The 26,126-nt window shown below is 37.9% G+C and overlaps 1 protein-coding gene across 2 annotated transcripts in view; it reads right to left on the bottom strand.

Annotated features, from left to right (window-relative positions):
* The window catches only part of UXS1 (UDP-glucuronate decarboxylase 1), a 66,331-nt gene that overhangs the window by 19,566 nt on the left and 20,639 nt on the right, over nucleotides 1-26,126 (bottom strand). Inside the window, exons 5-9 of one of the 2 annotated variants that reach the window (XM_075092261.1) lie at nucleotides 23,609-23,669; nucleotides 18,806-18,986; nucleotides 6,506-6,610; nucleotides 5,071-5,130; nucleotides 3,009-3,130 (exon numbers count right to left, since the gene is read on the bottom strand). In XM_075092261.1, the coding sequence (XP_074948362.1) occupies nucleotides 3,009-3,130; nucleotides 5,071-5,130; nucleotides 6,506-6,610; nucleotides 18,806-18,986; nucleotides 23,609-23,669 (529 nt within the window). The remainder of the gene's footprint in view (nucleotides 1-3,008; nucleotides 3,131-5,070; nucleotides 5,131-6,505; nucleotides 6,611-18,805; nucleotides 18,987-23,608; nucleotides 23,670-26,126) is intronic. The other variant, XM_075092271.1, reaches the window with a different exon arrangement.

The raw sequence follows: 26,126 nt of genomic DNA, 5'->3' as shown, positions 1-26,126 counted from the left end.
CTCAATTTGTGAATTAAAGATCAGGACGAAAGTACAACTCAATATAAAACAGAAAAACACCCCAAGTGCTGCAATTGCAATTCACTTCTCCATTTAAAAAATTTCAACATCGCTTTATGTGTTATTCTCTCACATTAATGTAATAAACTTCACCTCTAGCATGTCTTTCCCTTTCTTCTGTTACCTATTAAGATTTTTTGGCACCTTGGTTCTTCACAGTCCTGGTATAGAATATTCTATACGGCAGAGCAAATCACTTGTCCGCTTGAAGAAGGTTACACTTAATATTTAGTCATGATAACTCAAGTCACACACGTGTATATGAAGTGTATGCAAAAGCATAAAGCACTGAAAGAACTAGGAAGTGTAGGCAGAATAGTAACAAAAATAAGAGTACAGAATGGAGAAAGTAAAGAGATTGACATGCTGTTATTATAAGAGAGTTTGAAAACTATGCCTTGCACCTTGTTAAGGCAAGTGAATAAACTGAAAAAGGCTTTCCAGGAGGGAGCACTAGCAAGCACTGAAAAAGAGATGAGGGGAAGGGAATTCTGAAGAACCCTGAATCTGAAAATGCAACTTAGTTCCCAGATGAACAGGGCAAGGAACTAAAGCTTCCTGTGGCTTGAGAAGAGTTGCAGAAGCAGGTACTTCCACTCCCACTAAGGAGCATGGCTGACCTATGCTCCCACACAAACTGAAGGAGGGAGAGCTGGTCTGGAAGCCTATAGCAAATACCTTCTCAAACTACACACTCAGGTGCCTCACGTGGGATGGCATGAACTCATGTACATGCTTTGAGTTTGTGAGCCCTACATTTCTCCTGCAAATATTGAAATCTCCACCTCTCCTTTCAAGCAGATGCTTGTATATTACTGAATGCTACTACTGCCCTTGGACTCTTTGATAAAGAAGTACTGCTGGGCTTGTTTAAAGACAGCAGTCATAAACAGGAGATAGTCAAGAAATGCTGGATTCGTAGAGTCAAAATAAGTGAACAAAACAATGCTGCCAAGCAGAAAAGGGTGCACACCAAAAAGGTCTTGGACAGGACAGACTACTGAGGAACTCTGACAACTATGAATAAAGTGTCATAATCCTTGAATAGATTCAAGAACTGTTCTGATTCAAACAGCCGGTCGGGAAATATAATGTAGAAGTTAATTTTCATATTTTTTTGAAACATGAGTGGATATATAAGGTACCTAACTATGTGCGTGATAATGGAACACTCTGGAAGAAACTACCAAAAAAACCCCAGAAATAAGTTTGCTTATTTCTTCTTTTTATTGAAGCTGAGAAGATTCTGGAAACATTTTAGCCTGACATCCTACAAATGCAATTGTTTTGGGCTAGGTCACTCTTGACTGAAAACCCCCTTAAAAGCACAATTCTTATTTTCGTAGCAGTAGTCAGATTTTCCCACTAGCAAAAGTTGACGTTTCCTCCACTAATAACAGTGTATGTTCTGAATTCTGGAGGGAGAAAAAAGCTCAACAGTATTTCAGAATATACCTGAAAGTGGGACAAGCTAGGGCAGACTTCACTAACCCATAATAAAGCACAAGAAATATCTCACAGAGCTGCCCCTGGGACAGAGAGCTCATTTGCATCACGAGTTTTCATTTATGTACATGTGCATTGCAGTTCCATCTTACAAACCTTTACTATCCTTTGTAAATCCTGCATAAAATTTGTGAGATAGTATCGTGACTCATCCTGTGGCTTTAAGATACAGCCCATGATTTTCAAAATGACCTACAGTCTTGCCTTTCTAAACGAATACTGCAGCATGTACCACAAACTTGCAAAAAATTCAATACCCTACAGCACAAGGATTTCTCATAAAAACCACAATATTCAACTGCAAATGGATTTCCAGACCCGCGAGGAATATTCTTGTACAGAGGAGCATAGAGGACATCATCCTGAACAAGAGCGGTACCCCCATATTGTACCTGAAATTATTTAAGAGAGAACAAAGAAGACATGAACCTCTGCCTTTTCTGTCTGGCAGAAGAGATATGAGAAAATTGCTACAACTTCTGTACTAAAATACCATCCCTAAAGTCTTACCGCTTAAGGTTAATTCTTTTTACGAGCATTTTAAAAGCCCTTAGTAGCTTGTAATTTAAAGGTTTAAAATTCTACAGAATATACCACATTTGATTGATTTATACCTTTGTATATTAAGGCTGCAAACACCAAGAAAAAGTAATACGATTTTCTTTAGTATGCCACATTTTCTAATCGGATAGTCTCCCAGAGACTAGCTGAACAGCAGGTAAATAAAATTCACATACAGGTAAAGAGTCAATGCTGGGTTAGTTACCTAATGATGAGTTTCTACTTTTTGATATGAAACCCACAGAAACTGGCATGTATCATTTCACATGTGTGTTTTAAATTGCATTTTATCCTCATGTTCCTGCATTTGCCTGGAAAAAGTGCATTACATAGCTGGGAATTTTTATCTTTCATTAAGGGCTGTATTTATACCTACATAATTTTAAGACACTTCTAAAATAATTGAAAATACATTGCTCCTATATGGGTACTCATTAAAGAACTTCCTCATTTTTACCTACATATCCTGATTTCAATTATGGTCATTAAACTTCCCACATTTATCAGTAACAGGCCTATTCAGAAAAGCACTCAACACAGGACCAACTTAAACCAACTCTGTTATCTGGCTCCCAAATTAATAAGGTCACCTCAGTTTAATCTGTCTAAAAACTACTTATGATACTGAAAGACATAATATGTCTATCAATAAGACTAAAGTACGTTTTCTTGAAGAACGCTGCTCATCTGAAAAAAACAACAGATGGGAGCAATAAAGCTTCTACATTAAAGAAAACAGATTTTGCAGCTACAGTATGAATGCTCCTATTCAAGACATTTTCTTTTGCCCTCCTACCCCTAAATACACATATTCCATTTTTGCCACACATTTGGCCTTCATAATTACAGAAAATACATTGAATCTCATACAAGACTAATACCTGCTTCATGTATGCATAGCACATGGTCTCTGCAACCCGCTTTCCTTCATCATAACAGGCTCTTGGGCCTATTGGATTCACATGGCCCCAGTAATCCTCATTCTGAGGGTGAACTTCAGGATCTACAAGATAAAAAATAACCACTTTAAATGATCTTCTGTAAAAAAATTGACTATATATAATGAATCTTTCAGTAGATCACTGGTGTTATACAGTTTAGCAGCTTCTCTCTGAATCATGCATTTAAAATATACTTAGTCTCAATACCATTCCTTAAAAGTGTGTTCACTAGAACCATGAAAATGACAATTACAGAAGACTCTAGTAGATAACTGAGCACAAGCAAACAACAGCCACCGCCTGCTTTCCCCTAAAAGAGTGTGTGAAAAGAGGGTTATATTCAACTCTTCTCTGCAAACACAGGTTACTTCATGGGAACAAATAAGACTCTTATCTAATGTAATTCAGAGGAAATATTGTAGGTTATGTAGGCAGCGCTTTCTACTGTATTTGGAAAAATAGAAAATAAAGCATCTTCAAGTTTTACAAAATAAGAAACAAGGAAAGGAAAATGGACCAAATGGAGAAGTACTGCATTTCTTCAAGAAGAAAGAGTAGAGCAATGTACCAGAATGTACTTGCTATGTTTCTTCTGTTTTATCCTAAGCATTTTCACCTGCTATCATGGGCACAAATAATCAGGTTAGACAATGCTTTGGTTTGACGCAGTACAGAAGCTCTTGATTACAAAGTAAACGAACCAGCCAAAAATCTCCTAGGAAGCTCTGTGTGTGTGTCTGTGGTCACTCTATATCCTTGAAACAATGCAATCACTTTGTTACACTTCCCCACTTCGCTATCAGTGCTGCCTTATCCTCCCCACTGGGTTTGAAGCTTGCATACATTACTACTGACCTTTCAAGTGTTACAGTTTAATTTTTGAAACAAAGTCAATGGTGAGTTCTGATCAACCCTTCCACTTTTTATGCTGCTCGCTAACATGATTACAGATGAACTGCTGCCATATGAGAGCCACAGAGCAATGACAAACGCAGAGGGATTTTACACAATTACTTTAAAAGCCTATAGCATTCTTGAAAGAGCACCAGAAGGTGCCGTGATTTGGAAGGCCACCCGAGTTTCTGTCTCCTTTCTGGCAGAGGCAGCCTTGCAAAGCACCTAGAAGCTCTCTATACATCACTGCTTTGAGGAGTCCTGTGGAAACAGCTAATGGTTATTTTCTGACTTTATTTTCTGTCCTTTATTTTTCAGCAAAATGACTTTGTTTAGTCAGAATATGATATGAGTAGACTCTCTCCACTGGCTTTACTGAGACAACAAAGCCTGATAATGGGACTTTCCAGTCTTCCAGTTCAGCAGGCAGATAATAGCAAAGCAATGAGGCTTCAAAACTTGGGTTTTGGTTTTTTTTTTTCCCCCTGTTGGTCCCCTGTTCCAGAAAGGAGTTTGTTCAATTACAGAAGTGTCCTTGAGGCTAGCAGTTGTATCAGTCGTTCTCTCGCTACTTCATTTCTTGGTAACAGTAAAAGGAAGAAGGGGAGATATGGCACCATTGCTCAATACTATGTTTTAAGAGATACTGCAATGGCACGCATGCACAATCACTATTTTCTTAGCCTGGAGGTTATGCCCTTGTCTATTGCACTGTGCCGCACACTGGGGTGATTGCTGTATCGTAACAATACAATTGGAGAAGACAGAAGCAGGTTTGTTACTGAAATTATCTTTCTTCCCAGGTTTTCATTATGGCATCTGGATTTTAATCAGAGTTCAATCCTCAAAATTCCCCTGCAAGCCCTTTTGAAAAAAGGCCACAAACTAAGGTGCAGGAAAGTTACAAAGTCTGAGCCTCCTTCCGCCAGCCTGACTAGAGATTTAAAGCAAGTACTAATGCCAACATTTTAAGCTGTGAGAAGTGTATCTGATAAAGAAATCAAGTTAAGACAGTGATAAAAATCTACCAATCAACCAACAAAAGGTTTGCGAATACCCTTTTACAGAGTCAACTCTGAAGAGCTCTAAACAGTTTTATCCTTCTTACCTCCATATACCTCTGATGTAGAGGCCAGCAGCAGACGTGCTCCAACACGTTTGGCTAACCCTAAATTTTGGGCAGGGAAAGAACAACATAATTAGATCAAGTTCAAGAATCTTTCAGTCACATTAACTATTTCAGTAGTTCTTTAACTACTTCTGCATGTTTCTAAAGAGAATTCAATTTATTTCACTAGATAAATCTAGCTGTAAACCACATCCATAGCTCCCCACTCCCAAGCTAGAAGACTTGAGAAATGGCAGAGCAGCACCCACATGTGATGTGTTTGCTTCTGGGACTAAAAGTTACTCTGAACCAAGACTTAAGAACTTCATATACCCTAAATAAAGGCCAAATAAGCACAAACATTTTCCAGTTATGAAATTAGGATCTTGAAAAAACACACCATATTATGACTACCAAAACTTAAATATCAGCTACATAAAGAAACTGGCACCAAATAACATCTTATAGGACAAAATCAATCGTTTTCCCTATAATATGCCCATTTAAACAACCTGGATGATCCTACCTATCACTCAAAACTATTCTGCACTCCATTTCAATGACTTCCTGGCCTTCAAGTTGGCATGGCCAATCAAAGAAAAGCTCTCATCTATGCCATACAATTGTCTGGTGCCTCAATAGCTTCTAAATCACTTAATTCTCTGAATTGTACTCACTAGAGTATCATTCAAATAAGAAACTCAGCTGAGATAATGCCCAGCATTTTTTTGGCCTCCTAATAACTCTTAGGATCACTGACACCCAGTTCAAGCTGCAGCATATGCCAAATGGATCAAAGATGGGAGGAAAAAGTAGTGAAGGCTTGAGGCCTTCTTTTTACAGGCCCATTCCCAGCATCAAAACCCAACAGACAAAGCTGAAAACGTTGCCTTGTAATTATCTAGCATGAAGCTAGAAATTAAACGCTCTTGCAGAATTTGCTAGCCAAGGCATGCACAAGAGGGTGCAGTACTCTTGATGTTCAGGGTTTACAGAGCCAATGCAGTTCTACCTAATTCAATGTTCGCTGTAGTGGAAAGGCACAGTCACTCATGGCAAACATGAGAATGTTCCACAGTCACCAAGATGAGAAGTGCAGTCATGGACACAACTTTGCTGTAAAAATCCCATGCTCTTAATTGTTCCTGTGGCTTCTATAATTATGGGCAGTTATTATTCCACAGTCAAGTTACAGACAAGATGTTCTTATGCTTTGATAGCTGAGCTGGCATGTTATCAGAGTTCACCTGCAGATATATTTAAAGCAAAAGTACAACAATCTTCAAGGAGGAGAAAAAAACAGCCTTATTTTTCTTAAAGAATCAACTTCTTAAAACATTCAACTCATCTGCTCCATCCTCCTTTTCCTCCACTGACTCTGTCCAGGTTACACTGCGTCTAACAAAGTTAAGTAAGAAAAATGATTAACACTTACCCAGCATGTTTAATGTCCCAATAGTGTTGGTCTTTAACGTTTTTATAGGGTTATACATGTAATTTGGAGGAGAAGCAGGAGATGCTAGATGATAGATCTGGTCCACTACAGAAAACCAGAGGGCGGAAAGAAGCCATGTTATTTTCACATGTAACTTACTAAATGAGAAAACATTAGGGTCAAGAAACAAGTGCTTCTTTCTGCATTTCCTAACATTAGAACTCAACACTTCCCATATTGCTACCTATAATATATATATACACACACACACACACACAAACATGCAAACCTGTTGAAACCCAAAGCAAGACTTACTTTTTAGTAATACAAAAACTAAAGCATAGTATATATCGACATTATTGACACAGATACAGAAGTCTGGCTGGGTATTGACATTTTGACTTGTAAAAATTTTTATGAGTACTTCAGAGATGCTTAGAAGCTCCAAAAGTATACGCAACATTCTATTATCCTCAAGTTTTTAAGTGACTACCAGATTCAGAATATTTTTCTCAAATGGAATCCCAAAGCAAAGATGGCAGAAACATATTTTAATACCAGGAAGAACCTTTTCAGAAAAATAAATACAGTATTTTTATTTGTAAGCCACTTGCCAATGAAATATTAATGGGATTACCATCATATTTATATTTTAAATGTATATGCCAAGATATGGGCATGCAACTTTTGTCCTTTTTCCCCTATCTATTGCCTTTGCTCCACTGGTGTTCTTTGTGGCACTTTGTGTAATAGAGCATTTTAGCTTTATAAAACAAACAAAACCTCCACAATACAGAGATTCCAGCCTCTACAGTTACGAAATATAATTAACCAACACACTAGACCATACCTTGCAATCAATGAAGGTATACCGATGCCCAACCTAATCTAAAATAAGGTTGTTTGGGTACTGGCAACAGATTGCCCAGGTAGTAAAAGTCTCGCTCTTAACTAATTAAATTTGCTGCATTTCTGTGATTGCAGTGTAAATGAACCTAAAGATTCAAATCACCCATCAGAAATACATATTCCACACAACAGCAAAATAAAGCCTAGTACAAAAAAAACTAAACAGTTACACCACTGTCACGAGTACAGACTGGGGCCTGTGTGAACCTTATCAAGTTCAAGAAGGCCAAGTGCAGGGTCCTGCACCTGGGTTGGGGCAATGCCAAACATAGATACAGGCTGGACAATGAGTGGATTGAGAGCAGCCCTGCAGAGAAGGACTTGGGGGTACTGGTGGATGAAAAGCTGGACACAAGCCAGCAACATGCGCTCGCAGCCCAGAAAGCCAACCATATCCTCGGCTGCATCAAAAGCAGTGTGGCCAGCAGGTCGAGGGAGGCGATTCTGCCCCTCTACTCTGCTCTGGTGAGACCCCACCTGCAGAGCTGCGTCCAGCTCTGGGGCCCTCAGCATAAGACAGACATGGAACTGTTGGAGTGGGTCCAGAGGAGGCCACAAAAATGATCTGAGGGATGGAGCACCTCTTTTGTGATAACAGGCTGGGAGAGTTGGGGCTGTTCAGCCTGGAGAAGAGAAGGCTCTGGGGAGACCTTATTGTGGCCTTTCAGTACTTAAAGGGGGCTTATAAGAAAGATTGGGACAAACTTTTATCAGGGAGTGTAGCGATAGGATGAGGTAACAGTTTTAAACTGAAAGAGGGTAGATTTATATCAGATATCAGGTCGAAACTCTTTACTATGATGGTGGTGAGACACTGGAACAGGTTGCCCAGAGAAGTTGTGGACACCCCATCCCTGGAAGTGTTCAAGGCCAGGTTGGATGAGGCTTTGAACAACCTGTTTTGGTGGAAGGTGTCCCTGCCCACAGCAGGGGGTTGGAACTAGATGGTCTTTAAGGTCTCTTCCAATCCAAACCATTCTATGATTCCAATTTAACAACTATTCCTAGCACAAAAGAACAGAGAGAGAAAAGAGAATAAAGGCTGTAACAGATTTTAAGTTCAAAGGCCAAATGTATCATCAATCAGGACTTTCTTCTCTCTCCAACTTCTCCTACTTTGGTTTATTTCTATCTTAAGCATAATGAATTGTGCTTTGATGTCAATTTATCCAGTAGTCAGGCTTACTTGCTTATTTTCAGCTATTTACCCATTTTCATAAAATGGTCTATTTCTAGAACCAGCATGGCAGTCATTTCTATCAAGGAGGTTCAGAAGACACATAGGTATCATAAATGGTATTCAATACATGGAAAACAAGCACACAGGACTTTGCTCAACTTTGGTTTTCTAACAAGCCATCAGGAAAGTTGCTCTCTCTGTACTTCAGAACTTCTGAGACTTCAGCCCACCTCAGCAAATTTAAAGAACTAAAAAAAAAACCTCAATAAGCTGTGCAGTAGACCAGAATCAGTCTTAAATATGAAACCTAAAAGAAATCCAAGATATTAGTTTATTAACATAGGTAATAATTAAAATCTTATGCAAATCCTAATTTGATACCAGCTTCAGCATATCAGGGTTGCAAAATGCATTGCATGAAAAAAGAATGCAAATGTTGGAAGTACTGCAGGGAAAAAAGTGGTTTTTTTGTTGTTAAATTATAATAAAAATAAACCAATAAAAACTGGACTCATTTTCACAAGCAGTATCCGATATTTGACAAAGCTCAACCTGCGAGCCTTTCACAACTCAATTATTGTAAATATGAAAATGTCTCACCTTCTTCTATATAACATAAATCAGTTAGCCAGAACTAATTAAAAAAAAAAAGAACGTGGATAAGCAAATGCCAAAAAAAATTTAAACATGAGATCAAATGAAAGATAGTGACGCTTAAGAAAGAAAAATAACAAATCCTCTGCCAAGGTCATCCAAGAAAAGCAGTCAAAAGGTGATATAAGAATTAGAACAGTAGGATGGAAGAAGGGAAAGTAATTCCTTCTTTGTATTACAAAAGGAAAGGTTTTTTTTGTTTTGTTTTAAGACTCAGCACTGAAACCTGAAAGAACCCAGAAAAGTCAAGGCTAGCTGCTATTCTGACAGAAGACAGTATTGCATGGCATAAGGCTGCCTTGCCCTAGAACAGAACACTATTGGTCAAAAGGCACACTCAAAAATTTTATTTTAACTTTTTCCTCAGGTGTTTTATAATTAACAAGCAGTAGTAAATGACAGCAATATCAAATAAAGCTGTATTTTGACAACGTACTGATTACTGTTAGCCTTCTGTTGAGTTTAACTTTCACAGTATGTGATATAATGAACTTTTTTCTCCAGTTTTATATTAATTCTTCTACCAAAAACAGGGTAGAAGCATCTTTGACATTCAAATTAAAAAAAAAAAATCCAAACTTGTCCCAGTTTTTCTTTTTTTTCCATTTGAATATAACTATACTTGCTTCAACAGCACAGATACAGGCTGTATCTGAGGTACAACTAGTAGGAAAAAAATATGAAATATGAAGTTATCACCTACTCCCAGCTAGCTAAGAACACTGAAATGTTAGAGGAGGGCATTTCTTGTTAAAGACCTCCCCTTCTTCGCTGATCCCCAAATTTCATTTGGCAAAGCAAGGACACAATCCTTTGCTTCCTGACCTGTCTCTAATGTAAAAAACCCAAAGTGGTTAGGGTGACAGCGTATGTAAGTGGCTTGATTTATCCATGTGGAATGTACCTATTACTTTTCAACAATCCTTTAAGCAATGAAAAAAAAAGTAGTTAAAAACCTTCAAAACACAAGCATCTCTTCATATTAAAACATTACATCCTTTTTAAGATAAGCACATGTTCTGATAATAAAGCTTTAAAAATACTGGCAAAATTGTCAAGGTAAAACCTACTTTCCTTCTTAATTTTTAGCATCTTAGTCTTCAATCTTTATATGTGCTTGCACATATATTCAAGTTTTTCTAGATTAACTGTTGTTTTTAAGTCTACTGAGCAAGCTCATAGCTCCTGTGAGTGCATATTGGCTCATCTGTAGGAGGCATGTCAAAGATTACCCCATGATGAATCTTTGCATTATTGCCCCCACACAAGAAATCCTGCAAAATAATTTGTGATGAAATTTTATTCACTACTTCAGCTTACAATATCAATATTAATCAAAATAAGAGAAATTATTTCAAGTCAAACCTCATCAGACGAAACAATTAACTATCAGCATAAACACAAGATCAGCTTCTAAGGCACTCTGCATGACTCCGTTACTCCCAAGTTTTACCACCTTGACAGGATAATGATATTTGACAGTATGCTGAAGCAGATGCCACAAAATATATCTACTTCTTATGTGTTGCCATTGCCTCTTTGGTCTACAGATGTGAATCTCTACAGCGGAGATGACCAGCTGCCTACAAGATGTCAAAACAGCCCAAAAAGCTAGAGGTACAATTTTGGCAGGTGTCACATTGGTGAGGACTTATTCTAGCATTAAAAAGTGCAGAGAAATACAATTTCGTGTAGCAGACTGCTCTGCTATTTACTGTCATATCAACAGACACTGATATTTCCATTCACTATCAACTCCAGCGCAGCATCAAGAGAGACCTTTTCACAGAAGCCGACCTTAATAGTTAATCGTTCTGCATGAAGTGCGACGTGGCATAATTTCTCCTTATTTTCATCATTGGTGACATTGTAAGCTTCAGTAGTGAATAAAATTTAATCAAATTATTTTGCAGGATTCCTTGTGTTGGGGCAACAATGCAAAGAGGTAGCAATGGGGTAAAGTTTAATTGGTCTGCTGAACTCTGACATGCCTCCTACAGATAAGCCATGAATATGAATGAAATACACGGCTGCCTTGAGTTATGCCTCTGAATGTAAGCATCCCCTTCCCACAGCATGGTACTGTCATGACACTGAAGAAAAGGGGTAGACTGGAAGCTGACGAAAGAAATGCTCAGAGAAGCCGCTGACTGCTGCTTGCAGGCAGCAGGTAATTTAAGCACAGTGGCTCAGAAAATTGAACAAAGTAATAGCTAAAGCCACCTGCAGCCCACAGAGTTGAACTCTGACCTGAGTTTTGTGCTGTTTCTCCCTACCTATTTCTTCACAACCCTTTCTAGATCTTGTTTTCAACAGGCTGTAGTGGAATTTTTGCCGAGTGAAAACGTCACTTCAAAAGCATTGTGGTCCGTCAGTAACTTACTGCCCAATCCTAGTCTGTCAAAGCCAAAGTGAACACTTTCCTGCCTCCCTACCTCCATCCACTTTATTTTTGCTGTTTTTAAATACCTGCTGAATTTTTGACACACAGCAGCACCTGTAAGAATGGTTCCTTTAACAGCATGTGGCAATTCAGATGAACAGGGCCAAAAATTGCCTTTCCTTTTGCTGCATCAGGATACAACTGAGCCTGTGATTATCCAAGTGGCTGTACAATTGTTAGCTAGAAACAAATGCAAACAAAATACAAAACCCCCAACGTTCCTTATAATCTTCAAATTCATTTATTGATTTTTAAACAAGAAGCGAAGTGTAATGGATGGAACTTAAAAAAAAAAAAAGAAAAAAGGTAAAAAAGAAAGCACTCTTTTTCCCCTGATCCTTCCTTCTTACTTTGTTTCCCAGCTGGCAATTACTTTAAAGGTGGCAAAGAAATGGAGCTAGGACACAAAGGTTTTACTTGCCAGAGACATGTTCTTCCCTGTCTGAGTCTGGTTTGCCTCAACATACTTCCTCCCATACGCACAACAGCAAAAATAGATCCCTGTGATGAAAAGGTTCAGCAAGAGCAGAACTAGCAGATGGATGGACGATAGGACATTTGCAAAGTGTCAAATGGTCACCTTTAAGATCAAAGTGACAGGCAGCCAGGAAGCTCCCGGACCTTTTCCTCTTGCCTAGGAAGGAATCTTTAGAGCATTGAGTTTAGAACAATTCAAAACATTGCTCATTTTCCAAAACATGTAGAGAGTGTTGGACATTTCAGAAAGGTGGAAAGGCAAGTTTCTTCCCCAAACTGGTCAAATCTGAGACATCAAGCTGAGGATGTTAAAAAAAAGTACAGTTATTTCTCCTTCCACCTTCGCTCTTTCAACTGTCAGTCTAAGAAACAGATAACTTTTCTGTCTCAGAATTTCAGCAGGCCAGCCAGGCATGCCAGACAAAGCCATCTACCCAGCTTGGCTGACAAGCTCATGTGCTTTAGCACAAAGTTGGCAGTTATTTAATACAGCAGGCAACTTAAACTCTCCTCATGCCAGAACTGTGGAAAGCTATCCTAAAGGATTAACTATCAGAGTGACTGGGACAGCATCTTGCAGTTGACCTCCATACCTCTTCCCTTTGTATGAGGTAAAGTTTTACAACATTTAATTGTGCCTGCTAAGAAACCTTGAGCTAGCTTTCAAAAGAAACCATAGTGCAATTAAATGAAAATGACTGTGTGAAAGGTTGTCCAAAGTTTGATGTAGATGGGTAAGGACCATAAAAGAAAAACAAACAATAACAAAATTCTGCAAGTTTTGTATACAACTCATATCAGGGGCTAGAAGTCTGTAAGCTACTGTGAACACAGAAGCAACAAGTAGTTTACCAAGCACAGGACGGTACGCTAGTAATAAAATAAAGGAACATTAAACAAATTTTTCATGTTACAATTTTGCTGAAATAAAGCAAAAATCAAATCCATTACAAAAATAGCACAGACGTAGAAGCTGTCATAAACATTCAAGCTAGCAGGCACCCAGTGACAAATATAGAAATCTATGATTAACAAAGTTTTAGTAACATATTTCAAGGTCAATAGCAACTAAAATTTGTCAGTTGTGCCCTGTTCCATGTAAAAAGCTCAAAACCCCCCTATAATTTAGTATACATAGACTCTGTAATACCTAATCCCAGACAAAAATGTTCAGTTTTGCACTTTCCTTAATGCTAAACAAGTATGTTCAATATAACCACTCACTTTTACAAAATACTGCAATAAGACCACCCTCCTTCATATCATCTATCTTTATTTTCCAGCCGTATCACTGCACGTGTTCTACGTGCTTCCTAAGTGAACAGTAAGAGTAGAATCTACCACCTTTCCTATGATAGGAAATTACATTCCTTCCTATGAAGGAATGACCTTCAATTTCTGCCTTCAACACGTGTCATGGTACTAGAAAGGACTAAACGGGTCACTAAGTCCACTAAGCACCTGCATCCATCATGGTACTTGCTAGTCAGGAAGTACTAAGCAGAAAAGCTTTGATCAGAAGCGTACAAACAAGTGTCTACAGCTTAAACATATGGACTTTTCTTGTAAAGAACAGCTATGCCAATTCCATTATTGTAGGTCAGGCCAGAGAACCTGACATGATTTAGCAAGACATTTCTATTATACTGAACCTAAAAGGACTACAAATACAAATTCCTTTTCCTAATGTTAAAAGTGTTGCCTGTAACTTAAGGCAAAGTAGGATAACTTTATAAAGGTTCACCATATTCCTCGTACTGGAGCAGTTTCGGAGAGCTTCACCAGAGACCCAGGCACCACTGCACGTGGGTCTGGACAAACAAAATTAAGTAGCATATGTTACCTTCTGCCTTGTCATGACTTTCCATAATCGTACAATTTAAAGCCATCAAGTTGAATATATTAAGTGTGTGGCAGAGGGAATTAAGACTAGGGGGAGAAAAACGTGGGATGGAAACACTGAAGTGAAAAAAAAGGTGCTCACATAAAAACTAGGAACTGTAATTGTATGTGCCTTAAGTTATCTGTGAAATGACATGGAGACAGAACAATCCTGGGATATTGTAGAACAGTATTTAGTAAAATCATCTTGATTTTTGGAAGGCTGGTATGCACAAGGCTACAGCCTATTCTTTTGGCCAATTTTGTGAGCTGTTTGTTTTAGCCTTAAAGTCAACTCAGACCCACAGGCCAGCAAAGTCCTTCAGAATAAAAACATTTTTAGGACCAGTCAAGCCAATGATCTATTGAAGTTCTATAAATAATGTCATTTTCTATATCTATGTGCATGCTACCAACAACTTCATACCTTCTGAAAACTCTGAAAGCCAATCTACTTGTCACCATGTAGGTCACATGCTTACAGCACTTAACTTGCAAAATGAGGGTTTACCCTATCATTTTGAAAGCTCTTCAGTGAAAGCCAGAAGATCCTAATATAAAACCCAAACTACCTTAGCATTCACAACAGTCACTGAAAACAGAGCTGACATTTAAGAAATGTTTTGCCAGAAACCAGATCGCTGGTGGTAATACGACGAGTAATAATAATAATTTATTATTATAATCCACAAAAACTCAGCTTTATTTAACTAATTTTCACATTAATTATTTCAACTCATCTCAGGAAGCAAGTGATAAAGTAGTTCTTCCTTACCTACCACTTATGAACTCTTCTCACTTGCTTCATATTACATTAGTTAGGCAGTGCACCTGCATTTGTTTTAGAAGTCTGTCCTTGAGCATCAGGACACTCTTCAGGATACCTCTTCACTACACTGACAAAAAAGAAGTAGCCTCTTTCACCTTCAGCTGACAGACCGCAATTTTAGAATTATTGTATTAATATTTTACCAAGAGCTCCTGTTTAAACAGTGAAGGATTGGAGGCCATCAGCAATTCCTACTCTGCAACTGTGCTCCTATGGTTCAAAACCAAAGTGGGCAGAAGTTAGATCTAATTAAGTTGGAAAGAAAAACCTCTAAAAAGCATAACACTTGAGGACTACTATGAACATCTTTTGCAGGGAAGAGGATCTTTAAGCTAGACAATTTTTTTATATAATGATAAAGCATTCAAAACATACTGTGCATTTGTGATTAGGGAAATGAAATCAGTTCAACTGAGTCATTGTTGATAAAGCACTGGAAATCTGTGGCATTTTCAGGTGTGTTTTTGTTTCAGATTTGTGGAAGGAGAGGAAAAAAAAAAACCAACAAACAAAACCCACAAAAAAACCCAAAAAGAAACAAAAGGCCTAAATGTGTTAATGTGAGCAGTGAAAACAGTTCAGCTGAAGAGAAAGTCTTTCAGATCCAAGGGATGGCTGTGTGGGAATGTGCATGTATCACCTTATAGAAGATTGTTTTAAGGCTTCCAGACGCCGCTGAAGAAGCAGCAAGAAACGCCAGCATGAAAAGGACAGGGGCTGTGCATGCCTGTCTGAGATTTTCTTCCTGTTTTATTCAACTGCTGTAGCTACTGTTGACAAGATGTATGCACCTAATGGCAGTTGATAATCAGACCTCAAGACTGAACACTAAGAGGTATTACTTGCTTTTCAGGAGTCACGTTTGTGGTATGACTGCCATCTTATGACATCACCTTGAAACTGGCTTATATTTTAGGAGTGGTAGGGGGTGGGGGTGGGGGGTATTGTTTGAGGGCTTTTTTTAGGTTTTTTTGAGCGGTGGAATTTTTGTTGGGTTTTTGTGGTTTTTTTTTAAGCACATAATTCACAGCAGAAATACAGACTTTGGTGGCTCAAAAGGGTTTAATAATAAAATTTTTCCTACAAACAAGTGAACTCTAATGCAGAGGTGGGTATAAACAAGACAGAACAAATCCTCAAGTCACTATGGAAAGTAAGTACATTAAATAAATGTAGGACATGAGTAATCTAAAATTTCATTTGGTAGTTTTTAATGTAATTCTGCCTATTACCATGAAGTGGGGTAGGTCACAGTAACACCAGAGCAAGCATCCGTTCTCATTTGTTCTCCAACTAGTATCTGTGTGTTTTGACACTAAGGTTTGCAGGAACATGAGCCACAATGCTCTTGAGTAACCATCTTCAGGTGCTTATAATCTTAAAAAATGTAGAGAATGAGAGGCAGAAAATAAGCAAAGGTGGATTTCTACAGTTTTTTGCCAGTAACACGGAAAAGAGTAATAACAGATTATTTTCTTTATATACCACCCTTCAGAACAGAAAATTGCCTTCCTGTACCAAAAAAACCCCCCATTTATCAGTGGATTAAAACTCAACATAAGGTTTAGGCTGAAATGAAAATATCTTTAAAAATCCAGAGTACTTGAAGAACACAGACCAAAACTCAAACTACAATTAAAAAAAAGTATTACACAAAATTTAGAAAACTTTTCTTTTTTTTTTTTTACTATTTTCTGTCTTTCAAGATTCCTAAACTACTTTCATTCCATTAAAGAATTCAGGGCCTTTGCTCTTCTGCTTGAAAAAGCTTAAGTGAAAGCTATGTTCTTATGAGTTTTCTACTGACATCTTCTCCAAATGCTAATGCAAAGGAAATCCTAATGGAGGAGGAGGAAGTCATTCAGCACTACAGTTAACTATAGGTATCCCAGGGCTGAGAAATAAAATGCATGTTTAGGTGATTTATTACTGTTCCTGGCCAATCCAGATCAAGATCCAAGAATGCTGAGTGACACTTCATGTCATGGATCAAAGATAATGACTCAGGCAAGGCAGATTTTAGCTTCACAGTGACACCTACGCACAAAAAAAATAAGCACCAAGAAATATAGTGAGACTAAACTCACTTTCCATATCAAAAGTGCAGATGTTTTTCTTTCTCAATCAGAAATGAGGTCTTCTTCAGAAATAAAGTACTGACTGCTCCGTGGAATTTAAGTGTCAAACATCCTTATATGACCTTGTTTAAACAGGACAGCAAATAAACAGGAATTCTTCAGATAGGAACCTTCTTTTGTCATGACTTCATAGTAATTTCAATTTCTATTTACAAGTGAAAAGGAAAAACTGGGACTCAGAAAAGAAGTATTGATCCATACACCAACTCGTTAACCTGCAACAAAAACTATCCCTCATTGCCTCACCTTCCTCCCCATCCCCTTTCGTATGTTTGAATATAAACTCTGCACTGAAATGAAATTTTATCATGTTCCTATACCAGTATATCAAAGTTAATTTGTTTTTAACATTTAGCCATGCCAGCTTTTAATTTATGCCATTGGAGGATGAGAAGACATTCAATAAACTGTCCACTAAACAACATGTTATAATTTGTTGTCAGCAAAAATGGGGAATTGGTGACTTAATTGCACAAAATATGGGAAAGGTAGGGGAATGGTCTCTGAATTCCCACCCATTATTGCCTAGTAAAGTGGGCAACAGCTTTAGCAGCAAGGATAATTCTCTGAGAAGGTCTCAAGTATAATCAGTCACAAAGAAGGTAACACAGGGGAAAGATTAGGAAAGCTGACAAGCTGAATTGGTATAAACTACCAGCACCTGGAGTCAATTAATAAGATCCTAGTCACATTATCCTGTCAGTGGAAACCGAAGTTTGAAGTAAAACAACAGCCAGTAACTGAACCAATGCATTGCATGTTTTTGCAGGACTGTTGCAGTAGTGTTGTCAGGAATTCATCACAAGCAATAATACAAGAGATGCAATTGCTAGAGATTTTCCCAGTGAAATTCCATTAGAATTCAGCAAGAATAAAAAAATACAAGCTCAGATTCTTTTTGTTTGTTTGTTTAAAAATACAAAACATCTACATTGCTACAAAGTTTTGAAGGGATGGAGCAAACCCTCCAGAACTGCAGTGTAAGTTGAGTAACATTTTCATTGATTCACTATATACTTACACGCTCCCACAGAAGTCTATAAGCACGTATATCTCCCAAATACATCTATGTTAATACTTTGTTACAATTTAGCATAATAGTTTGATGTTTATGATATTTTAGATGTTGAGTTACTTCCACTTCTTTGAAGCAGAATGCGTTTTTATTTCTTTCTTTGTTTAGGGCAGGGGGGTGGTTTTTTGTTGAAACTTGGGTAATTCATTGCTGCCATTTTCCTGTTCTACAGGTTGTGGAATGCTTGTACCTAAAGCAGAGGCAATGTTTTCCACAGAAGACACATAAGGCAATCAAAGAAAGTGAGCTGACTTGCCCTCTGAAAGACCTTATTCTCCTCTAAACTGACTATACACAGCTGCAGGACGTATGCCATCTAGTGTAACTACAGCCTCGAATTAAACTTCTCAGTTCATGACATATTTAGACTACAGACTGTGTGCATAGTAAGACTGTGCAGTCACACAGGGACGTAAGACAATGGATCGGACAGACAGACTGACCCACTGGCATCCTGCCTTTTCATAAAACCAGTCACATTAGAAGTTTTTAAGATTTCTTTCCTCCTGTCCACTCAGAAAGGAAGAACCGATTTCAGTGACATAAGTGCTCTGAACCTCTCACTCCACGCTGGTCACAGAAATTAGTCTAATAATAAACAAAGTAGATGGATCAATCCAGAAGTCAGTGCATAAATTTCCTTTCTTTACAGACATACATATTTACAAGGGTAAAGCACAATAAAGCGCAGCTATCAAAGCAGAGCCTACTCACCTTCAATGTACAGGGGCTCAACGACATCATGATTTATCAGTTCGAAGTTCTCATGACCAATCCAGTGCTCCACATTTCTTTTCCTGCCCGTAAAGAAGTTGTCCACAACTGTAACCTCATGGCCATCCATCATTAGTTTGTCAGTAAGATGAGAACCCACAAACCCTGCTCCTCCAGTTATCTGCGTTAGGACAGTTGGTATAAATTTCTTTTTCTTTTTACAGAAACACCAGACAAAGTCTACAAACATGAAGACAGAAGAACAGTAGCTTTCAGGTCTGTGCTTACCCCAGGGGAAACAACTCCATTTCCATGCTTAAATTTTTTTATTCAGTATTTACAGCATTTAAAATTTCAAGAGAGGTGCTTGACACATTTCATCACTGTCAGGAGAAAAGTTCAGCTAACCGTTCACATCAACAAAATCTCTTTTCAGATTACATTTTTTTTCTTTTTTCCTTCAAATTGGATTGTGCCCTTTTATGCAACAGCAAAGCCCAAAAAAACCTAAAAAGGTAAGAGAATTCTCTACGATTCTCATTTCTCAGAAGAGAGAGATGACAGAACATCAGGTTATTCTTGTGGAAGATTTCTAACAAATGCAACAGGGGAGATGGGGGGAAGTTTTAATGGATCCATAGCCCACATCTTTTCAGCCTCTCACACCATTAGCTCTGACATCCAGCATTTGCCTGTCCTGGAAGTTTATGATGTTTTATTGCAATGAATTAGGCAAAAATAAAATATTTTAAAACTTGTACTTGTTCCATTGCAGATGTAGAAACAAGGAAGCTCTTTATTTTTTCCCTTTCTGAACCTCAGTCTTTAACAGTAAACAAACAAATCACTAACTCAGTATTGAAGCAGTCAACACATTAAGTAGTAGACCTGCAAGTTGTGACACATCCAGACAGACATATCTATAGAAGCAATTTTTTTCTCTGCACTTCATAAGCTGTTTTCAAGAACACACAAAGACATGACAGATCACCACCCTCAAAGAATGAGGGGACTTGTAAAAGCCGTGTGTGTGTCAGCAGCAATATTATATGACTGCATCATCAAATTCATATTTCTAAAGTGATTCAGCTGTTGATCTCCATTCTTCAGCCACAGTGACAACTAACAAAACAAAAGGAGAGTGAAATTGTCAACCAGGAATCTAATGAATGGATAATGTCCCTCAATGACAAAGTCTGTGTGGAGAAGGACGTAGAGGATGTAGATGCCTGAAGTTCTTTCCCTTTGGGCTAGTCAAAGCCTAAACATTTATCCTGCCCACTCCCTCCCCATCCACTATTGAAAAAAGGCAGATTAGCAGAAATTCTTTCTTTTTAAATGACAAAAAAAACCCAAACAAAAAACCAAATGCCACAAAAAAACCACCAAAACCAGCAAAGACACAAAGGCAACTAAAAAGCTATCAAAAACTGAAAAGGAAAAAGGATAACTACATCTGTTCTCTTTTGTAAAAACTTGAACATCCACTTCTTGTATTCTCACACTTGTTTTTCTTCTTAAAAATTCAGGGCCATCAGTGTGTCAAAGGCATTGTAAGTACCAGTTAATAAAAGAATCATGTAGTTGGCCTATCTAGTATTCTTTTGGGTTTATCAGGACTTCCTTGTAGCACATTCAATACGTGAAAGAGGATTTAGGAGAAGCCCTCTGAAAAAAAGAAAGAATGTCAGGGCTCCAACTATCCCAGAACAGGCAGGAGGGAAGGACAGGTTTCTGGCAGAATGCTGGGAACAAGAAAAGAACGGTAGTAACTGAGTGAAAACAGTCCTCTGCCAGGTGCCACCACTTACCAAGGGAAAAATAATACGCATGGAAAACCTACTGCCATAAACTTATCCTGACTTGGAAGCAAGCTGCAGCCTTGCTGAATGTTCCAAGGGTTTTGCCTTTTTGTGGTGACCAGGACAAAGATTGACTGTAGATGACCTGAACCTATTCATTCAGCTGAGGCCCAAGGAAATCCCCTGCTGCTGCTTCTATTTCCAGTATTCCAGAGATGCTTGCAATATGTCTTTTGTGCAGTAAAAGAAGGTGTCTTTGCTCCCCTTGGGAAAAAAAAAAAACCATAAACCAAACCAAGTACTGCCTACAGCACTCTTCTATGCTAGATGCAAGCAAAAAAAACCCAAAAAAGCACAAACCAATTTTGTCTGGAATGAAGTTTCCAATTACTTTAAACCTGTAAGTAGTGTTTATGATAAATCTGTGTTAGCTTTATTAACATATCACTTTCATAGGTATTAAAGAGCTACTTGGAAAAGGAGCTGAATTTCCCCTGGAAAAGTAAACAACTGTATAAATTAATTTTATCATCATTACTTGAGGCTACATTAAAAAAAGAAAAGATGATTTATCACTGAAGCTCTCTGTATAACCTTCCTGTAATCACTCATAAAAGCAAGGTCAATATACTTCATTTCTAAATATGACTTCCTGCAAATCACAATGACATATTAATCTACAAAATCATATACTGTAAGTAAATAATTTCCATAACAGAATTGAAGCACCAGCACCTGGGGTTTCAACAGGCATTCTTTTATTAATGATGTTGTATTAAAATATTTAATTAGTAGTGCCAATATGCTTGGTAACTTCAGCATTTACTAAAAGACACAAATATTACTGAAAATTTCCTCCACCAAAGGCACTTAAAAGTTTGTATTTGCTAGACAGATTCACTTCTGCTGTCTGCAGGCAGATTGAAAACATCTAATGTCCCATATGGAAACTTTAATTTTTATTTATTTTATGCTTTAATTGGTCTACCACATTCAATTCAGAAACAACCCACACAACAGATTGAATGAACGTCGACACTATCATCCATAATATGAACACAATTCCTTCTCCTGCACACAGAAGTCTTTGGCCTAGTCACTTTAGAGAACTGAGCAAGTACATAAATCATGCACAACAGGACAAGGACTTGAGCTCTTCTGAATGAAAGTGCCAGAGTATTAAGTCTCAGCTGAAATACCTCCCCTACTAGCAATCATCTCTGAATAGAGGCAATATAATAAAAAATAACTGCTCAACTGTTGTCTTATCAGCTCAGCGCTGTAGAGACTGCATTCAGAGAAAAATCAGAATTTAGAACGCATTCCAGGAAAAGACACAGTATCAACATAATGTGAAGAAAATCATCTACCAAAGTTCACTTGGCTTGCCGATTCCTGTGTTTACTCCTGAGAAACTTCCAGGTGTCATGCAAGGTCTGCATGAATCCTTAAGAAGCTGACTTCAGCTACTCAGAAGAACATTCTTCCTGTAGGATTACGACAGTGATATTCTAACAGAATGAATCTGCCCATGTGGGCAGGGAGCTTGTGAAAGCCCATCTGAGTTCCCACTGAACTAGTCCCCAGTCACGACAGATAAGAAGCAACTGAATGATTCACAGACCCTTTTGGCCAGCTTTCTCTTTAGTAATTTAAACTCTACAAAATACATTGACAGCAAAAAGCTATTTCACCTCCAGGTCACCAGAAAAGACTCCTATTCCAACTACTCGCCATCACTGTTGAAGCAACAGACTTCAAAATATCCAGTATCTTTAAGAGGCAAAGTTCAAAAGTTTAATATTAAAGAGCTCCATAGCCTATTAACAGCTTGCACCGATACTTTTCTTGAAAGTACCTTCTTGCTACACAAAAACCATGACATTAAGGTAACTATCACACTTGGACACATGATTTGGAATGTTCAGAATTAAACCTCTCTCTGATGTTTTCCTCAGTGTACCTTCCACATCCAACAAGGGCACAGAGAGCCTACAGGTCTATCTCCTTCAGACTGCCATAAAAATGACAGAATAACACTGAAGAACTAAACTAATTTGATAACACTTATTCTTTATGAAGTTTTGCAAGAGCAGTGAAGACTTGTCTAATAAAGCAGTAAAAATAGAATTTGTTTTTAATAGCATCTTTTCAATGTTTTTCATTAAAACATCAGTTAGGCACTTTAGGAGGGATTTGTCCCAGACACTGCTCTGTACTACAGAGGCAGAAACTCATACTTCTGTATTTACACATCTTGTGTAGCTATACTTTCTCTGACTCTTCAAAATGTGGGGACAATTTTCCCCCCCCAGGACAGAAACAAGAAAAAAATTAGGACACAGCTATCTTCAAAAGCATTTGTAGACAAAACTGGAAAGCTGATGTTGCAGCACAGTTTAAGAATGCCTTGGATGTTTAAGAATGGCTGAGTTTAAGAATGCCTTGGATGACTACTTGTCCTAACTTAACCTGCCCTCCTCTTCCACCCTAACACATCTGCGATGCTTCACAATATCAGAAACAACATGGAAGATAGAGAGATGAACATTCCCTCAGTCTAATTAACTGGTCCTTCTTAACAGTGCTGCAGAGCAGCTACTTTTCTAGCCTTATGACTAGATTTTGTCCAATTCACTCACACAAGCTTTCTGTCAAGTCGTGCCTAAAAAGCTTCCCAGTCTCCGCAAGTTTAAGCCATCTGGGAGCACAAGATGAAAGACCCTTTGGCAATGCAGTCCTGAGATGTCACAAGCAGAGAACAGTAGCTTAATTGGCAAGTCAAACCTCCAAACCAGAGCCCAAGTGTATTATCCACATGCTGAGTTTGAGAACATGAACACAGAGTAAGTGAAGTACTACTGTAAACCCGGTGCAGCACATATGACATACAAGGTATTTAGTTTATTCCTGCTCATGTCTTTAACCCTACAAGACTGACTGCATTCAACAGATTTTTTTTCTTCCCCAAAAAACTACCCCTGAGTAAATACCAACTTACCAGGATTCTTTTACGGTCCTTTTCTGATAAAAATTTCACTGGTGGATATTTCTGGGTGAAACTACAGAACATTTCAAAACAAAGAAGAAAAGAATATGTAAGTTGTAAGTTTCAGCCTTTTCATATGTCTTTGAAATATTAAAAAATACTCTGACAACCTCCCATTCTTGAAGTTCTGCTCTGGGTATGTTTAATTCTTTTTTCTAAAGAAGGATCTGGGCCAACATGAGAAAATGCCTGTGCTTTGTAAAAGCACTGTGAGAAATATCAAAACTGATTTGCAAAAATTGCTTTTAAAATTTCTGCTTAACTGATTTTCTAGAATGAATCACTTGACTTCTTATCTTTTGAGAGCAGAACTGGTGCCAGGCATGACATCACAAGAGAATAAAACAATAAAACATGAGCAACAATTGAATGGGTTGTTTTTGTTTTGTGGGTTTTTTGGTGGTTTTTTTTAAAAGGTTTGAAAAGCAAACAACCCCCTTAAAAGTTCTGGAAAAGAAAGCAAGTTGTTTTGACTTACCACATTGATTTAAAATATTTCGCCTTAAAGTTTCAATGTGAAGTTTAAAATATGAAGTTTTAATACTCAAAGTTTCACAGTAATCAATGTAAAGATTACAATCAAAATGTCAAAGAAACTCTGTTTAAGATACTTCAACAATTTTTACCAGAGAGTTTATTCAGTATGAAAGCTAATCCTAATTTTCTCCTCAGAAATAGCTAGACTGCCATTGTTTTGATGGTCTTCAAGTTTTCTCTTTAATTTTTTTACACCTTCTTCTTTACAGGAACTTAATCAAAACTAAAACATCCTAAAATAAAATTATGCAACATACAAATCTTACATGCTCTCTCAGGCTTAAAATTGATGCTGAGAACCTTAGATGATTTCATGGACATGGGATTGTTACTTCTTTCTCCCTCCACTGGCATGCATTCTGCATACAGCAACAAACTCCTCCAAAGGAAGGTGTGAAAGAAGGTGTAAATTTTATTTTATTTTATATATTTATTTCAGTAATTAACATTGTAGTCATGGCAATATTTTAACAGCTCATGTTTTTCTTAACTAAATATCAGTGTGACACTGGACAGAAATCAAACTATGGTTCCTCTTCTCCTCCAGTAAGTCGACATGCTAGAGATGCAATTGGATGTTGCACACAGGAGGTATATATGCTAACACTTCACACAGATTACATTTTCACCTACTCACAAATGGACTCTGAACTGACCCTACACCTCTGATCTTGAAGCACTTCCTCTGCTTCTAACCTGCAGTACTGGCTCAACGGGAATTCTTCAGAGGCAAAGCACAGATGCTTCTGTACTTGCAACAACCTTTCATCCCAGAGTGAAAGCCATTTTCAGTTTCCTGGACAGGGGAAATATAGCAGCAGAATTTTCCAACGTTACCCATACAGGAAGACTGAAATAAGGAGCTACCTACACTTGCCTTATATCACCACATGGGCCACTAAGGGTAACCCTATTTTTTTGATTTAAGCTTAGAAACAATCAGAAACAGCAGTGCATAAGTACAATGCAAACATGTAAAACACAGCCTTCCTGTGAGAGAAAGAAAAACCCACCACAAGAGGGTTATGGAGCTTAAAAAAAACCTGAAGTGCCAAATAACTTGATACACGGTAAAAGTCAGTCTCCTCCAATTTTAAGACCACTGTTTTAAGGTCACATTAATCCAGCATAGAGCAATACTGCTTCCAAAGGGACCTCCCAACCATTTTTGCTCCCTCATTACACCAGGACTAGCTTAGAGGCAATGGGCAGGAGTCTGGAACTGATCCAGCTGAATGTTCATTTTTTGGCAACAACGTTGAGTTTATCTTGACCTAATGCTTGCTTTGATGACTACATGGCAACACTTTTGCTGTGCAAATTATTAATAAAAAAAACTTTCCACCTTCAGCTAAACAATCTCTTGTCATGAGACTAGCATTAAGGAATTCTTGTCTTTCCTGCATCCCAAAAGCATGACGATAGCTTGCTTTCAAGTTTTATCAGCTTATGAGGCAAAGGAAACATTGACACGAGAGAGTAAGCTTTGCAAGCAAAATCAGCCTTCAGGCATCTGACAGTGAGTAGTTATTTACTGTCACTTTACAGAGATATAAAATTCAAAAATTGTTAATTGCAAAAACCCACATGCAGTTGAACCAGTAGAGGTGAATGGATACACTATTTGAAAAACCCAACAACAATAAAAGCCTATATTTTGATATGGGCCATAACAGCCTATAAGTCCACATTTTGTGAAAGTATGATTCCCAGATCAGCTCATACAGAGGTAAAAAAATATTTTGATTATTTCTCCTCCTTGCTAGATATTTGAAACAAGATTCATCAATACATTGCAAACACTACTCAAAAAGAAAAGAGCATTTAGATGGCTCCTGGGGAAAGTTGTAACTTAATGGTTCCACCCAACAACTCATTGCTCATTTGGAAAAACATAACAATACCCAAAAAAGGGCCAATAAGGACACCCTCC

Source organism: Phalacrocorax aristotelis, chromosome 1 (assembly GCF_949628215.1).
Source record: "Phalacrocorax aristotelis chromosome 1, bGulAri2.1, whole genome shotgun sequence".
Lineage (NCBI taxonomy): Eukaryota > Metazoa > Chordata > Aves > Suliformes > Phalacrocoracidae > Phalacrocorax > Phalacrocorax aristotelis.
The sequence above is the reverse complement of the archived record's forward strand: the minus strand, read 5'-3'. Positions and strand labels throughout refer to the sequence as shown.